General features: G+C 46.0%; 1 protein-coding gene across 2 annotated transcripts in view; it reads right to left on the bottom strand.

Moving 5' to 3' along the window:
* Positions 1–15351, bottom strand: part of LOC123632418 (nodal modulator 1) — a 53869-nt gene that overhangs the window by 23387 nt on the left and 15131 nt on the right. For both annotated transcript variants that reach the window (XM_045542677.1, XM_045542678.1), the window contains exons 10-18: positions 12594–12699; positions 12252–12402; positions 8025–8199; positions 6535–6676; positions 6091–6222; positions 4918–5054; positions 3611–3698; positions 972–1035; positions 285–380 (exon numbers count right to left, since the gene is read on the bottom strand). In XM_045542677.1, the coding sequence (XP_045398633.1) occupies positions 285–380; positions 972–1035; positions 3611–3698; positions 4918–5054; positions 6091–6222; positions 6535–6676; positions 8025–8199; positions 12252–12402; positions 12594–12699 (1091 nt within the window). The remainder of the gene's footprint in view (positions 1–284; positions 381–971; positions 1036–3610; positions 3699–4917; positions 5055–6090; positions 6223–6534; positions 6677–8024; positions 8200–12251; positions 12403–12593; positions 12700–15351) is intronic.

Raw genomic sequence — 15351 nt, 5'->3', positions numbered from 1 at the left:
TTAGCAAAGACAAGAAATATAAAGAGTTCAAACAGAAATTTAAGACACCGAAACAAGCTGTCGCAAGGCTCTTCCTCACCCGCGGGGAATCCTTAAATCATAAAAGCAAAGGATCAAGGCTGCTATGAATTTATGGTTATGTCACATAAGAGAGGGAAGGCCGTTTGTATACACACCTAGAGATAAGAAATCAAAAATAATTTTCACTGAGTCTTTTAGAGACTCCCCAGGCCTCATCCATCGCCCCCCCCCAACCTCAGCCCACAGAGGAACACTCGTCTTACTTGATAGTCACAGTGACATCCATCATTTTGTCAGTGGTGATAGTTCCAAGGACATGGTGGCGAATGGCTGTCAATGTCAAGATACTGGGTGAAGACCTATAAATCAAAGAAGTGGAGAGGAAACAGTAGCAATACTGCCAAGTCGTTCTCAAAGGATCACCAATGACAGCCTTTTCGGGCAACCTTCCTGACCCTGAAATATATGATGTGAAGTTGCTCTTCATCTGGGACCAAGTATTTCTGGAGATGCACACAAGTATTTAAAAGATTTAATTTTCATTTTAAAATTAAAAACTAATCCTGCATTCCAAAACTTTACACTTCCAATTCCCACTGAAACCCACACACATCTGTAAAAATATAAACATGGCAGACTTGAGCTCAAGAGATTCCCATCCGTGAGTGCTGGGGGATTGGACAAAGATTATATTGAAGCCACTTCGAAAACAGCCTTCTATCCTGGGTTTAAAGGCTTCTTGGGAAAGTGGTCCTATCTCCAGTTTCTCAGTAACTTATCCAGGTATCTTAAAATTCTAATCTAGAATCATTTTAATGCCTAAACTTGCCTCTTTCAGAAAAAAATAGAAAAATTCTTTTTGTTCTCCAAATAACCGAAGGATAGATGCACACTCACTGTTCTCCACTGAACGTACACAAACACCACATAGTGTTCAATATCCAGCTTACGTGTCATAGGTGTAGAACGCTTGCTCAAACCGGTGGCAGGAGCGAGGGGTCACTTTGTACACACCTACAGACAGGAAATCAAAAGTAATTTTCAGAGAATGGCACCTATTACGCTAAGCAATTCCAACATTTGAAATCCAAGGGCAGCTCCTTTCATTTGAAAACTCAAACACATTACAGATCTACAAAAATGAGATGAGAAATACTGGCCAGGCATCTTTGCCGCTGCCTACGACGGCTTCTTACCAATGACCCAATCCATTTAACAGCCCACTCACAGGCACAGGTTTCTCATTTTCCATAATTTAACAACTTGCGATAGTCAAATTGTCACAGACCAAGCTCACAGACACGTGCACAAGAAGGAAGGGAAAGTAAATTTCAACGGCAAATTAGACTGAGGATAATTTTCTACTTAAACAATTCTGTTAAAGATTCAAAAGATAACCACAGCCTAACCCCTTCCTATAAATATTCCTTAAAAGGGGCAGGGAGTAAGGGAAGCCCCAAAAAATTATGAAACAATCACAGAAAATACTTTTGCACCATGAGCCTACATAGGATAATGCTCGAATTAGGGGCATGTTTCATCATTTGCTAGAGGAATACAGTCAATTTTGGGAAGAAGCAAAGTAAAACAATTTATTCCCCCAAATGATAATTAACCAAAATTTTGGCCATACTTCCTATGAAAACCTGAAATCAGTTCAAACTACCCTGCTAGCCCCACTGTAGTTATCACCGAAAAAATGACGTAGTTTCTCCATTCATTTTGTTTGTTCTTTCATTCAACAAACACCGACAGAGCACGTCCTCCAGGCCGGCTGCTGTGCTGGGTGCTGGTACACAGTAGGAGGCGAGACAGCTGTGGGCCCTGCCTACATGGGGCTTACCAATGGGGGGGGTAGCATTCAACAGCCACCAGCATACCAATGGTGGCACGTGCAACAAGGGGACAGAACTGAGTGCTGAGAGCAACAGCGTACAGGGAGGCCTAAGTGACCTGGGGCCATCCTCCCCCGGGAAAGTAATACAGAACCGAGAACCGATGGGCAGGAAGGCCCAGGCTGGGTGGCGAGAGGGAAGGAGGGCGGGGACACTCGTGCAGAGGGCAACAGCCGTGTCACAGGCTGGCTGGCTGATTCCTCAACAGCCGTCCTTCTGCCTTGGAGACAGACTCTGCTTACACTGACGGTGGCAATGTGCCCGGCTTGAGCAATAAATATATCCAACTGTCCCAGCCTCCCTTGCAGCTAGAATGGCCATGTGACATCTGGCCAGTAATACACAAAGGCAGCTTACCGGAGAGGGGTGTGGGAAAATGTTTGCCCCGCCCCCTCCGTATCTTCCTGCCTTGAACATGCCAAGTTGTCTGAGGCAACCGTAGCCATCTCGAAAACATAAGGCAAAAAATACAAGCGAAAGGCCAAAAGAATCACAAAAACATCCCTAACATCTACCAGCTGCTGACCCCACGCTGGCCAGCACACACTGCCAGACTTCTCTACGGAGCCAAAGAAACCCCGACTTGTGGCACTGTCGTATAGATTTTGTTACATGCAGCCAAGGGCGTCCTAACACACGTAGACAGAGCGGCTGGGGTAGAGAGCGGCAGACAGGGCGAGGTTATACAGGAGCTCAAGGTCAGGTTAAGGAGTTTGTGTTTTATCTTGGCAACTGAGAGAAGCCACTGAATTATTCATTAGGAAAACGCAAAATGAAACCACCATGAGATGCCACATCACATCTCCCATCACCAGGACGGCTATCATCAACAAGGCGAACAATAACAAATGTAACAAATGTTGGCAAGGATGTGGAGCAACAGGAATTCTCGTGCATTGCAGTGGGGATATCAAACGGTACAGCCTCTTTGGAAAACAATTTGGCAGTGTCTTAAAAAATGCAATTTATCCGCAAGTGGAATACTATTCAACAATACAAAGGAACACACTACCGATATCTGCTACAACACAGATAAACTTCAAAAACAATATGTTAAATAAAAAGAACCAGACAAAATACCAGTATCGTGTGACATCATTTATATGACATGTCCAGGAAAGTCAAATCCATAGGGACAGAAAGTAGATCACTAGCTGCCTGGGGCTGGGAACGGGGACCTGCTGTCAACAGGCACAAAAGGTCTCACTGGGGCCGACGCAAACGTTGTAAAACTGGATCATGGCAATGTTTGTGAAACTTGGTAAGTCTGCCAAAAATCATTTTATCATACATCTTAAATGAGGTGAATTTTAATGGTACGCAAATTTTCTCTCAATAAAGTTGTTAAAAAACAAAGAGAGAGAGAGAGAAGCCACTGAAGAATTTTAAGCAAAGTGAAAATGATTCACTTTCTAAAAGATCACTACAAAGAGAGGTCACTGGCCAACAGGATAATATTGTTAAAGGTGAAAGGGCCGGCGGTTTCTACCCAACTCACACCCAAGAGACCAGGAACACTTCCCAACACCACTCTCTCTAGAGGAATAAGACAGAAAAACAAGAATATGCTGAACACAACTAAAATTGATAGCTTGATGCAAACAGATCCAAAGTAGGAAAAAATGCCTTTAAAACCATCCTCTGGTGCCTTTCCATTTTTCTAATTTGTAGCACATCAATCCTTGCAAACTTACCAGGCTTGGACAGGCAGAACCGGTTGACTCCCTTGGAGAGGTTATAAATCCCCACATTCTCGGGTCCATTTCCATCCTGATAAAATTCCTAAGGGACCAAAGCCAATACAATGACTTGCCGGGAAAGATGGAGACACCAAGATGATTAATAATATTTCTGTTTCCGAACCAGTCATCTGTTTTGCCCATTCATCATTTGAGCAGTTGGGTGCCACAGGAAAATTAAAAACCTTCCAAAACTTCCTACAAAAGGGTGCTCTTTTTCCCTCAATCAACTAATATTTATTGAGCACCTGCTGTGTGACAGACACAAGGCTGGGCCTTGGGAGGCACTGACACGGCTCCTGTTCTCAGGGGGCTTACATTCTAATAAGGGAAGACAGAAAATCAACGAGGCAACGAGTAAGTGAGTGATTTCAGCTCGCAAGAAATGGAGCTGTGAAGAAAATAACCAGGGAAGCAGGATAAAGAACAATCCCTGCAGAGGGTTCTTTAGGTTGCTGGTCTTGGGGCAGCCCCCTCTCGCTCGGGTAGGTAACGGCGGGGCTGCAGCCCGACTGATGCGGAAAAACCAAATACGATCATTTCTGGAGAAGGTGCGGCCTTCCAAGCAGCAGGAAGAGTACATGTAAAGGCCCAAAGCAGGGAATGGTGTGGGGCTGGAGGAGGCCAGCGTGGCCGGGGCCCGGCGAGTGAGGACAGACAGTAGTGGGAGGTAAGGTGAGTTAGGCAAGGGCCTTGTTGGCGACTCTTAATAAATAAGAGCAGTGTATGCCAGGAAGCTTCTTTTTAATTTTTTGTACAGATGGGGTCTTACTAGTATTGCCCAGGCTGGTCTCGAACTCTTGGCCTCAAGCAAGCCTCCCATCTGAGCCTCCCAAAGTGCTGGGATTACAAGTGTGAGCCACCACGCCTGGACACCAGGAAATGTTAAACACCTAAGACGTTCACATAAGCCTCCCCACAACCCTGAGAAATGGGTATTATGATCCCAATTTGAGAACAAACCTAAGGCTGAGAAGCAGTAAACCAACTTGCCCAAAGCTATAAAACCAGCATGTTTTGCACTATACTGATGGCCTCCCTAAATCACCAGTCACATTTAACCTGGGCCGAGAGAAGGAAATCTCAGTACCAAGTATCTTTCCACTGAGGACCTGTAAACGCTTCCTGATCATGCCCTGCCTAACAAGTGGGCAAATTAAGGGGCAGAAAAGGAGATCTGGCTTGACTACGGTTACATATTCTTGGCACGCCAGTCTTTCTCGATCTCTACAAGGTAACTGTTCTTCCCAAGCCACACGTACCAGAGTGATGGCGTGAGAAAGGGAGCATCTCAGCATATAGCCCGTCTGCCTAAACTCAACCGCTGACACGTCGTCTTCCACAACTTCCACCTCCAGACTCTTGTTCTTCCAGCACCAATCCTCATGCATGATGCTGACTGCAAAGGCAAACACCACAAAGGGACACGTGGGCACAGAGCACACCACCCTCCTGCACACCACCAGAAAAAAACTATCATAAATTAACTGTAAAATGTGTAGACATACCGACATAAATATATATACGTATACCTGTGTGTGTGTATATATTTATGGCTAGCAATGCTTGGAACAAATTACTGCTAAAAAAAAAACTAGAACCAATGGCCATTAATCACCAAGAAAGAAATCTAATTAGGCCTAAAAGATCAGGCTGCAAGTAAGATATTCAGGGATCCGCAAACTCTCGCAGGCCACATCACATGCTCTGCAGGTCCTGACTGTTTGATTCGGCCACTGTAGCACACACACCGCCATCGATGATACATAAACGATGGTCACTGCTGTGTTCTAACGAAACTTTATTTATAAAAACAGGCAGTCAGTCCTTGGGATGTAGTTTGCCAACCCCTGACGTAACAGAAAATATAATTCCCCCAAAAAAGCAGTCTATTTAATAAGCTATTCACTGCCAGCAGCTCCAAGCCGATTTCTGAAAAAGCAGAAATGCAAACAGGACGTGGCTTCTGGAGACGGGTGGGGGAAAGGAACTAATGTGTGCCAGCACCTGCTACTCACCGGGCACTGTGCGAGGGGCTTCCCAAACCTTATTTCATTTCGTTTACATTCTGCAGAAAGGTTCTATTACACATATTTAACAGATGAGAAAACTGAGTCTCAGGGATATCAAGTGACACGCCATGGGCACGTGCTAAGTGTGGAACATCAGTGGAAGTATATCAGACTCTATTCTGGCATTTAGAAGTGAAATAGCGTGATCCAGGGAGCCTCCCTGGGACAGAAGCTGATAGTTCACAGAGTCTAGACTTCTCCATCATTGCCCAGAGCTAAACAACGCACGGTCAAGGTCACAGCGCAATGAAGAGTTAAATGAAGAAAGGCATAGCGTCGCGACACAACTTGAGAACTGGGTTTTAGAAAGTTTACAGGACAGGAAGTGTATGAGGGCCACGAAACACTGTGTCTGGTTCTTACTTTTGTATTTCCCGGGGAGCACACTGTCAAACGTGAAAGCCATGGAGTTGGCCTTGCCCGAGAGCTGGAGGCTCCGCTTCTCACCCTGGCGGCTCAAGGACTGCAGGGTCACCAGCAGGTCACCACAGGTGTCTGTAGAGGAAAGATGGGAGAGCCCATGTGACTGCCCTTGAGAATCCTAAGCGCACACCGGGGGAAAAAAAAAAACCTACGTGCTCCTTCAGGACCTAAAACAGAAATACTCCAAGAGAATGATTCTGGTGACTCACGTGACAATCATTCAGAAAGAACTACATGCAATATTGACTTTCAAAAGCCACCCCGCAAGAGGAGCATCTGCAGTCATCGTTAACGCTACCCGGTGGGGAAAGGTTCACCCAAATCCCACTCCTAACTGCCTGGTTCTTTGAAACTATCCGTTCTTGCTTTCAAGTGACATCTTACCCAAACAAGAGACTTTCCCAGAAACGGATGCCAAAAACTGTACAAAGGCCACATCCATCACAGGCCTGTCGGTCACAGTGAGGGGAAACGTCTGGGGTTTCAACGTGAGCCCTGCTCTGGTCTCTGCCTCCGGAACCATCACCTGCAGAAACACGTGGAAGGAACGTTAGAGGCCGCACTAGGGTTGCTCTTCCCTGCACCCACAGGGCACTAGAACGTTCATCTGAGTCCAAGGCTAAATACATTTTGAAGGACAAAGGTTCATTTCCAAGCCCAGTTTTATAATCACAGCAAATCTATGAATAACTTGTATGAAGCAAACACATTTCTACTAAGAAATAAAAAATTAGCCTCAAAAAATGAGTCCCGTGGGTGTGCACGAAAGTGTATCTGGCATCACTCCCCACAGAGGCACACAAAGCTGCCACGCACGGCCTGAATACTGGCTGGAACCCATACTAAATCCCAGTCCCTTTTCCTGCCTTTAAGTCACTCATAACACAAGCTGTGAACCTGCTGGCACTATGTGGATGACTCCTTGGTGGAACTGAGTCATTTTTTTCTTCCTTTTCTTCTGTGTGCCTTTCCCAGGCTAAAAAGAGCGATGGGAGAAAGGGTCACCTATTTTACCCCTAATAAAGATCACACTGCCCTTCCTTGGAAAAGGGCTTCAGAAAGGGCTTCCAAAGGCTTGTCAATGTGGCCACCTTCGCAAGCAGCTGGCTACTGTCTAACAAAAGCAGCTGTCAACCCACACACCACACTGTTTGGTGGAAGCAGGGAGAACGCTACCTCCTGCCCTGCTTCCCCACAGAGGGGGATCCCACTGCGCCCTAGAGAAAAACACAGTCTGACAGTGTAGAGAACCTTCTCGGCCCTCCTCCCTCATGTTACTTGCTCTTCCACAGGAAGGAGGACCAGGCATGGCAGCTCACTCCTATAATCCTAGCACCTTGGGAGGCTGAGGCAAGAGAATCACTTGAGGCTAAGAGTTTCAGACCAGCCTGGCCAACATAACGAGACCCCATCTCTACAAAAAAAAATTTTTAAATTAGCCAGGCGTGGTGGTGCACGCCTATAGTCCCAGCTACATGGGAGGCTGAGGCAAGAGGATCACTTCAGCCAGGAGTTGGAGGTTGCAGTGAGCTATGATGATGCCACTGCACACTGCACTATAGCCTGGGCGACAGGAGATCCTGACTCAAAAAAACAAAAAACAACCCCAGGAGGAAGAGCAGCCACTGATTGGATGGGGAGACCCTGCGACCCAGCTTGAACCCAGGAATCTGAGGTTGCTGTGAGCTAAGCTGACACCACTGCACTCTAGCCAGGTAACAGAGACTCTGTCTCAAGAAAAAAACATAAGAATAAAAATAAGAATTTAGAAATTGAAATGTTCCTTCTCTTCTTAAACCCCATTTTAGCTAATAACCCTTTTAAAAATCATTGCTTCTTCTCAAATATTTTAAATTTTAAAAAACTCATCGCACCTGAACTTTGTAGGTCCCCGGTTTTGCTTTAAAACAAAATGATCCGTGAGCATCCGTCTCCACAGTGACCAAAGACTTGTCCTTGTCTCGAGATGACAGGACAACTTTGTATTTACTCATCTGCTTGACGGTGTCAGGGAAGCGAAGGATTGATATCTGGCCACAGACACTGAACCTGCAAAAAGACGACCGTTCATTCCAGCATGAGAACTCAATTATAACAGGAAAGGCTCTTATCAGCCCAGAAAGATGGAGCCTGTGCCAGCCCCTGTTCCTGAAACTAGTTTAATCTTAATGAAGAGACAGAATGCAGTCCAAATGAGTTCGGTTGTAAAAAAAGAAAAAATCTCGGAAGGAAGATTGGACTTGTCTCTGCAGAGGCCCGTGGTAGGGCTGTTTGTGTGTTCTAGGTGACATCTGGCAATCCCCCACTGCAGAAGCAATTTTCAGGAAATCTGCAGATAATAAAAATGTTTCAGGTAATTGGATCATTGCTGGTGGAGCAGCTTCGGACTGGGAATGTGGTCTAGCCCTTAAAAGCAAGAGCTGTAAGTTGCCTAAGAAACTGTGCCATTAACCAGGCCATAAAACAAGGCAGGGTTAGCAAAGGCATCTTCCTTCTTCCTTGCTTGTGATTATACCTAATGCATGGATGAAAGCAAAGCGAGAGACTGGAACAGAAAAGATAATTAAGTTAAAAAATGCAAAGCTAAAATTGAGCTCCTTGCGAGCTAGGGGCCACACACGCAACTTATAACTGAAAAGGCATATTAAGCTAACGACTCAGATGTGAGACTTTAAATGAGCAGTACGGTGCCGCAAAGCGTCCCCGGAGAAACACACGAAAGGCACAATGACAAAGACCGTCGGCCTGGGAGCGACGGCCTTCACGTCTTAGCCAGACGGCGTATTTCAGTGCAATGCATCACAGTTGGAGGCCACAACCGTTTCTTCAGGGGACTAAAGGTTATATTTCCTAACCGTAAAGAATCATTTTAGATAAAAATCAGCTGTTACCTTTGACAGACAGATGAAGAATGTTGGATTCGGACAATTATGGGACACACTAAATGTTAGAACAAACCACTCGGCCTCAACTGAGAAACAGTGGAAAGAAAACACAACGGTGGATGACTGTGTGCATAAAACCTGCAATCAGCAGCACCCCGTGTCTGCAGAGTGCAGTGACTACCCGGCCACACGAGCTCGCTACCCACGGCAGGGGTCAACAAACTATGGCCCACGGGCCACACAGGCTCCCACCTGTTTCTGTACAGACCAAGAGCCAAGAAGGGTTTTCACACTCTCAAGTGGTTAAAAGAGAAAAATAAAAATCAAAAAAAAAAGGATAATATTTTGTGACATATAAAAATCATATGAAATGCAAATTTCAGTGTCAAAAAACGAAATTTTATTGGAACACAGCCTCATCCATTCATCTACAAATTGTCTGCAATTCATCCTAGAGGCTGTATGGGCCAAGAAGACTGAAATATTTACCCTCTGGCTCTTTGCAGCCAACCTAGGCGTGCGTTTTGGTTGTCACATTCCCCTACCATGTACTTTCAGAATAAAAGGATAGTAAGCGATTATTGATGGAATTATTCCTAAAGACCTTTCACGCTCTCTTGATTTGTGAACCTGTCAGGGAACATGTCACCTTATCTGTCCCCAGTTGAAGCTCTTTGCCTCTCTAAATGGCAAATATTTTAACCGTAGGATCTGTTTTAGCTCATATTCTCAATGAAAGAGAAGTGCCCAGTTAACCCAAACTTCAAACATATGTTGGTTTAGTTTGAAAAAATTATTATAATGCTGGTAGAAGAAGGTTCAGTTCCACTCAAGCTCTTAAAAATTGATTTGTGTCAATAGATTATTTCAGTATAGTTTAGCATATTTATGGATAGAAACTGGTAATCTTGGTGTATATTGCGATAACTATATTCTCATAGTCAGCTGGACAGAAGTCAAAGAGTTTGTTTTTAAAATAAACAGGGTAAATCTGTTTTTTAAAAAAAGAAAACAAGATAAAGTAGGAAACATGAGTGTGTTAAAAAAGTAAATGTGCTATGTTGGCCCAAATGAAAAATGATGAGTCTTTCCAAAGATGCTCAACAAATGTTATTTTTCTTTCTTGGACCCAAATATACCATTTTAAAGAAGAAGATAAATATATTTCCTCCATCTCTGTGAATAGCACCTCCTTTATCCACCCAGGGGCTCAAATAAGAAACCTGGGACTCCCAGAGCACAGGCCTGTCGGGAGGTCTCTGCGGGACCCACCAAACCCGTCTATACCTCACCCCTCCCCTGCCAGTGCCCTGGTCCCAGCCACCACCATATCTCCTGGGGACAACTGCCGCTGCCCCTCTGTGGTCCCTCCACACACACTCTAGCTTCCCTCCAATCCATACTCTACACGGTGGCCAGAGAGAAAAAAAAAAACTTTTCAAAATGCCATGATCTGTATCACTTGCTTGCTGACCACTCTTTCAACGCATTTCCACCACACTTAGGGGACAAAGCCCATGCCCACAGCAAGGCCATGAGGCCCCACAGCTCTCTGACCTCCCAAAAGTGTTTACGGGAGGGAGGGAGGGACGGCTCACACCCAAGAATGTTTCTGAGGGTGATTTGTGTCCTCGTCTCCCACTCACCACCAAACCCTGACCCTGATCCGCACCTGTCTACAGAATAGGGTCACCCTGGCCTCCTCCGGACCAAGCCAGTGAACTGTTTTCCAGAGCTCAGCTCTGTGGCCCTCCTCGTAGGGTACACCTTGTACCTAACCTTACTCTCTTAGCTCCGGTGACCTCGCCCACCCTAGGCCCTCCGTGGGCCACCCTGTAAATGCGGCATTCCATTTGTGGCCTATGTCCGAATTCTACCTGCTTGTGCACATTCAGGGTCTGGCTGCCACCAACAGCCAAATCCGGAGTTACAATCTATGAAAGCACCTGCTGGACAGCTCCACCTAGTGGCCCTACAGAATCACGCAGCCAGAACTGAACCCTCGTCACCCAACTGGCTCCTCTACCTGCACACAGCCATCCTGCCTCTCAACCTGGGCACCCCTAAATACCTTGCCAACCTGTCCTTGGCTTCCCTACAAGGCCAGCCCTCGCTGACTCTATTTTTAGACATCCTGGGTCCTAATCTCGTCCCCTTCAAAGCTGCCCTCCTCCGTGCCATCTGAACGCCTTACTGAAAATAAAGATCAAACCATGTTACCTCAGAAGGTCAAAACTGTTCATGGCCCCTTGGCCCCTGGAGGAGAAAGCCCCTGTGCTCCGATGGAGTGTGACGAGGCACTCCAGCCTCGCCACCGTCCTTCGCCTGCCCAGCACATTCTGCCCCAGCAGCACCAAGCTTCCTGCTCCCATCCACACCGTGCTGCTTAGAGACCGCTTCCCTTTGCTCACGCTGCCGTCTCCCAAACACACCCTGCACTCTCCTTCCAAGCTACCATTTTGTAAGCACCTGTTGCTTTCTAAAAGCAAGATGGCAGCACCTCCACTCTGCAGGTGACACACAGGTGAGAAAACGATCCGAGATCTGACGCCAAGGCCTGGGTTCTCTGCACTACATGATCCTGCTTCAGAGGATAAAACTATACAAATTCAACCACAGGATGCTCCCTCCTGAACTTCCTGAACTTCCTATCAGTAACTGTAAGTCAGGGAGAACTATGCCAATGACCTGAAGCACCTTCCAACAAACTTTCACAACCGACTATACCATCTCCCGAAGTCCTCAAAGATTAAGCAAAAAAAGAGGCCGGGCGTGGTGGCTCACGCCTATAATCCTAGTACTCTGAGAGGCCAAGGCAGGAGGATCTCTTGAGGTCAGGAGTTCGAGACCAGCCTGAGCAAGAGCGAGACCCCCATCTCTACATAAAAATAATTACAAATAAGAAAAAAAAAGAGTAAGCAAAAAAAGGTCCCATGGATATGAAGTCAGGCATGAAAGATCTTTTTCTAATTTAACAAAACCATTTTAACTTTGAAGCGAGAGAATTTTCTTGAAGCATCCAACGTGCAAGTACCTTCGGTTTATGAGATTTAGCACTAATCTTTCTAAAGCAGCCAGCCTGTGTTTCCCAACACGTGCCCAAGACTGGATGCGGACGCTCGGCAGAGACACACAGCCAGGTCGCGGGCGATTCTGTTCTCCACTGGCTGCCAACATGAGCGTTGGTGCTTCCAAATCCGCACACAATACGCTTACCCTGTCGCGATAATGTCAGCCAGCTGCGGCGTGTTAGGTGCAATTTTGATAGTGACCGTCTCAAAGTAGAGGTGCTCTTTCTGAGCGTGGATGGTGTACGTCCCTGTTGTTATGTTCTCCAGGCGGAATGAGCCATCAGCTTTTGTTTTGACTGTGAAACAAAAACATGCAAACAGAAATGAGCCCCCAAACAACTACACCTCCTTACACTGTACATGAGAACACTCGAGACAAAAAACTGGCATGCTTTCATATAGTCATTAAGATTCGGTTCCTTTCCATTTCTCTGGGATCCAAAAGGAACACTGGCCAACAGCTCCAGGGGCAAGCGTGTCTGCCCACCTTTGATTTGGTTATTCAGAGTGACTACGGCCTCCGGGACACCTTCTCCTTCGGGTCCATTCAAGACCCTCCCAGTGACGGAGAACCCCATGACGTGGAACACGGGCTAGAAAATGAAGAAGAGGCAGAAGGTGCTTGTGTGTTGGAGGCACAAACACTCCTCCTGCCGTGCTTGCTGTCGCTTATGTCCACCCTCCTCCCAGAGTCTGTCTTCTCTGTCGTATTCCCCGCATGGTGGTATCTGTCATACAGTGGAATAAAAAAGATCAAGTTAAAGGTCACTGACTCAGTCTTGTGAAAGTTTCTCCAGCCTACCCCACATATCGCCTCCCTACCCCGGATGTCCCCATTTCAGTGAATCACGCCTTTCTCCAGGCTCCTAAGTGCAAAGCCCAGCATCACCTTGGACCCTGCTCCCCTCGCTGCCAGCATCGATCAGCCCTGTGCATTTCACCTCTGCAAGGTCTCACGTGCCCCTCCTCTCTCTTTCCACCCTGTCCTGAACTCAGGTGCTTGAAACCACCACCGGGACCACCACCCTCAAGCCCCGTCCCTACACCCTACTTGCTTGTGAGCACCATACCTGTGCTTTCTCTGCAGTCACTGAGTTCCAGCCACCCGGATCTGTGGTTCCACAAATTCAACTAGCCCATTTTAATACCTTCATCAAACCTACCAATATCTGAAACGTCCTTGTTTGCGTTCTTTCATTTATTCATTCATTCATTCACTTATTTATTTTAGACAGAGTCTTGCTCTGTTGCCTGGGATGGAATGCAGCGGCATCATCACAGCTCACAGCAACCTCAAATTCCTGAGCTCAAGTGATCCTCCTGCCTCAGCCTCCCGAGTAGCTGGGACTACAAGTGTGCGCCACCACGCCTGGCTAATTTTCTTTATTTATTGTACAGATGGGGGTCTCACTATGTTGCTCAGGCTGGTCTCAAACTCCTGGCCTCAAGTGATCCTCCCACCTCAGCCTCCCGAAGTGCTAACTTGTTTGATTTCTTAGAATTGTCTCTCTCCCATTAGAATGCAACCTTCATGAAGACTGGGACCCTTCCCACCTTAGTGACCCAGTACATGACAGGCACTCAATAAATGACTCCCGACTGAATGAATGAATGAATGAATGAATATATGCAATAGCATTTGAGATAGAGTTAAAAAAATCAAATGGCTCCCTTTTCATTCAGGTAGCCCTTCCTGAGCCTTCCAAAAAGATGAGGTTCACCCAATCCATTTAGCCACTTATTAATCCATGTATGCGCTCAATAAATATTTTCATTAGTCACCTACTATGTGCCAGGCACTAATTCATATGTTAGGAAAACAGTAAAGAATCAGACACTAGTGGTTCCTAATCTCATGGAACTTACAGGCCCTCACTCCCTGAAATACCATTTATCTCTTTAAAAATTTGTATTTGGTGGCGATCCGGTAATGGCCTTCTCTGCAAGCCTTTGAAGCAAAGAAAGACTTCATCTTCTCACCCTTCTCTTCCCCCCTCCAGTGCACAGAACAGACAAATGCTTTACTGAATCTTAACAAGCAGAGACAGCACCCCACTGTGCTGGTGACCTAAAAGCCAGCTCCTACCAGTTTAAGCTATTTTAACACAGTGCTTTCAAACGTAACATTAAAAGAAAACGATTAAAATATAATTTTTTCAATAACTTTAACAGTGGGTGGTCCATTTAGGAAAGATTGTGATCTTCTTTGGGGATTTACCCTATGTGGCCAATTTTCTACAGTAACCATTTCCTACCTCTGTAATTAAAGAAGACACAAATATGATGAAAAATACATCTGCCATCCATGGAAGGGTCTAGGGAGTTTATCGGGCCACATATCACGCTGCCCATTCCTGTCACCACAGTCCAAGCTCTGTGGGCTCTTACCTGGTCACTGCCATGGCCTCCTAACTGGTCCCCCGCTTCCACCCTGGTCCTCTGCAAACTTTTCTCAACACGGCAGCCAGAGGGATCATGCCTCGCCTCTGCTCAGAACCTTCAGGAGTACCAACTTTCACCCAGAGGTATGGGCAAAGTGGTCCACAAGGCCCTGCACAATCCAGCCCCTCACCTCTCTGAGCCTCTCTCTGCCTCTTCTTTCCTTCCTCATTTCCTCCACTCCAGCCACCCTGGTCTCCTTGGGGTGCCCCAAACCCTCCAGGCACGCTCCTGCCTCAGGACCTTTGCATATGCCATTCCTTCTGTCTTAAAACACTCTTCCCACAGAGGTAAATACTGTTTGCTCGTTCTTCCCCTTCAGGCTGTTGATCAAATGTCACCTTCACAGTGGGGACTTCCCACAAACACCCTATTAAGACCACAACTCCTGTCTCCACCCTGAAACTGTGTGGTCTCCTTTCTTGCTTTATTTTTCTAGAGAACATTTACGAATTTCTAATATACTTTCTAACTTACTTATCTATACATGTATCATCCCTTTCTGTCATTACAACGTGAGTTCCACAGGGACAGGAATATTTGCCTCTTTTGGTCACTGCTGTATCCCCAGCCCTGGAATGGTATCTGAAATGTATGTCACTGGCACTCAATAAATATCTCATTTCATTGAACAAAGTAGCTGTAACTAGCAATCCGATTCTCTACAATAAAGATATGACGTGAAGGAGAAGTGAGGCATCTAGTGGATCCCAGGCTAAACTAGAACACAATACAAGATTCCATTTTTCCCAATAGCCTTTCTGGATAAAATAGTGATTTTTTTTTTTTTTAAACATGTTTGCAAC

Source organism: Lemur catta, chromosome 2, assembly GCF_020740605.2.
Source record: "Lemur catta isolate mLemCat1 chromosome 2, mLemCat1.pri, whole genome shotgun sequence".
In the NCBI taxonomy this organism is placed as follows: domain Eukaryota; kingdom Metazoa; phylum Chordata; class Mammalia; order Primates; family Lemuridae; genus Lemur; species Lemur catta.
The sequence above is the reverse complement of the archived record's forward strand: the minus strand, read 5'-3'. Positions and strand labels throughout refer to the sequence as shown.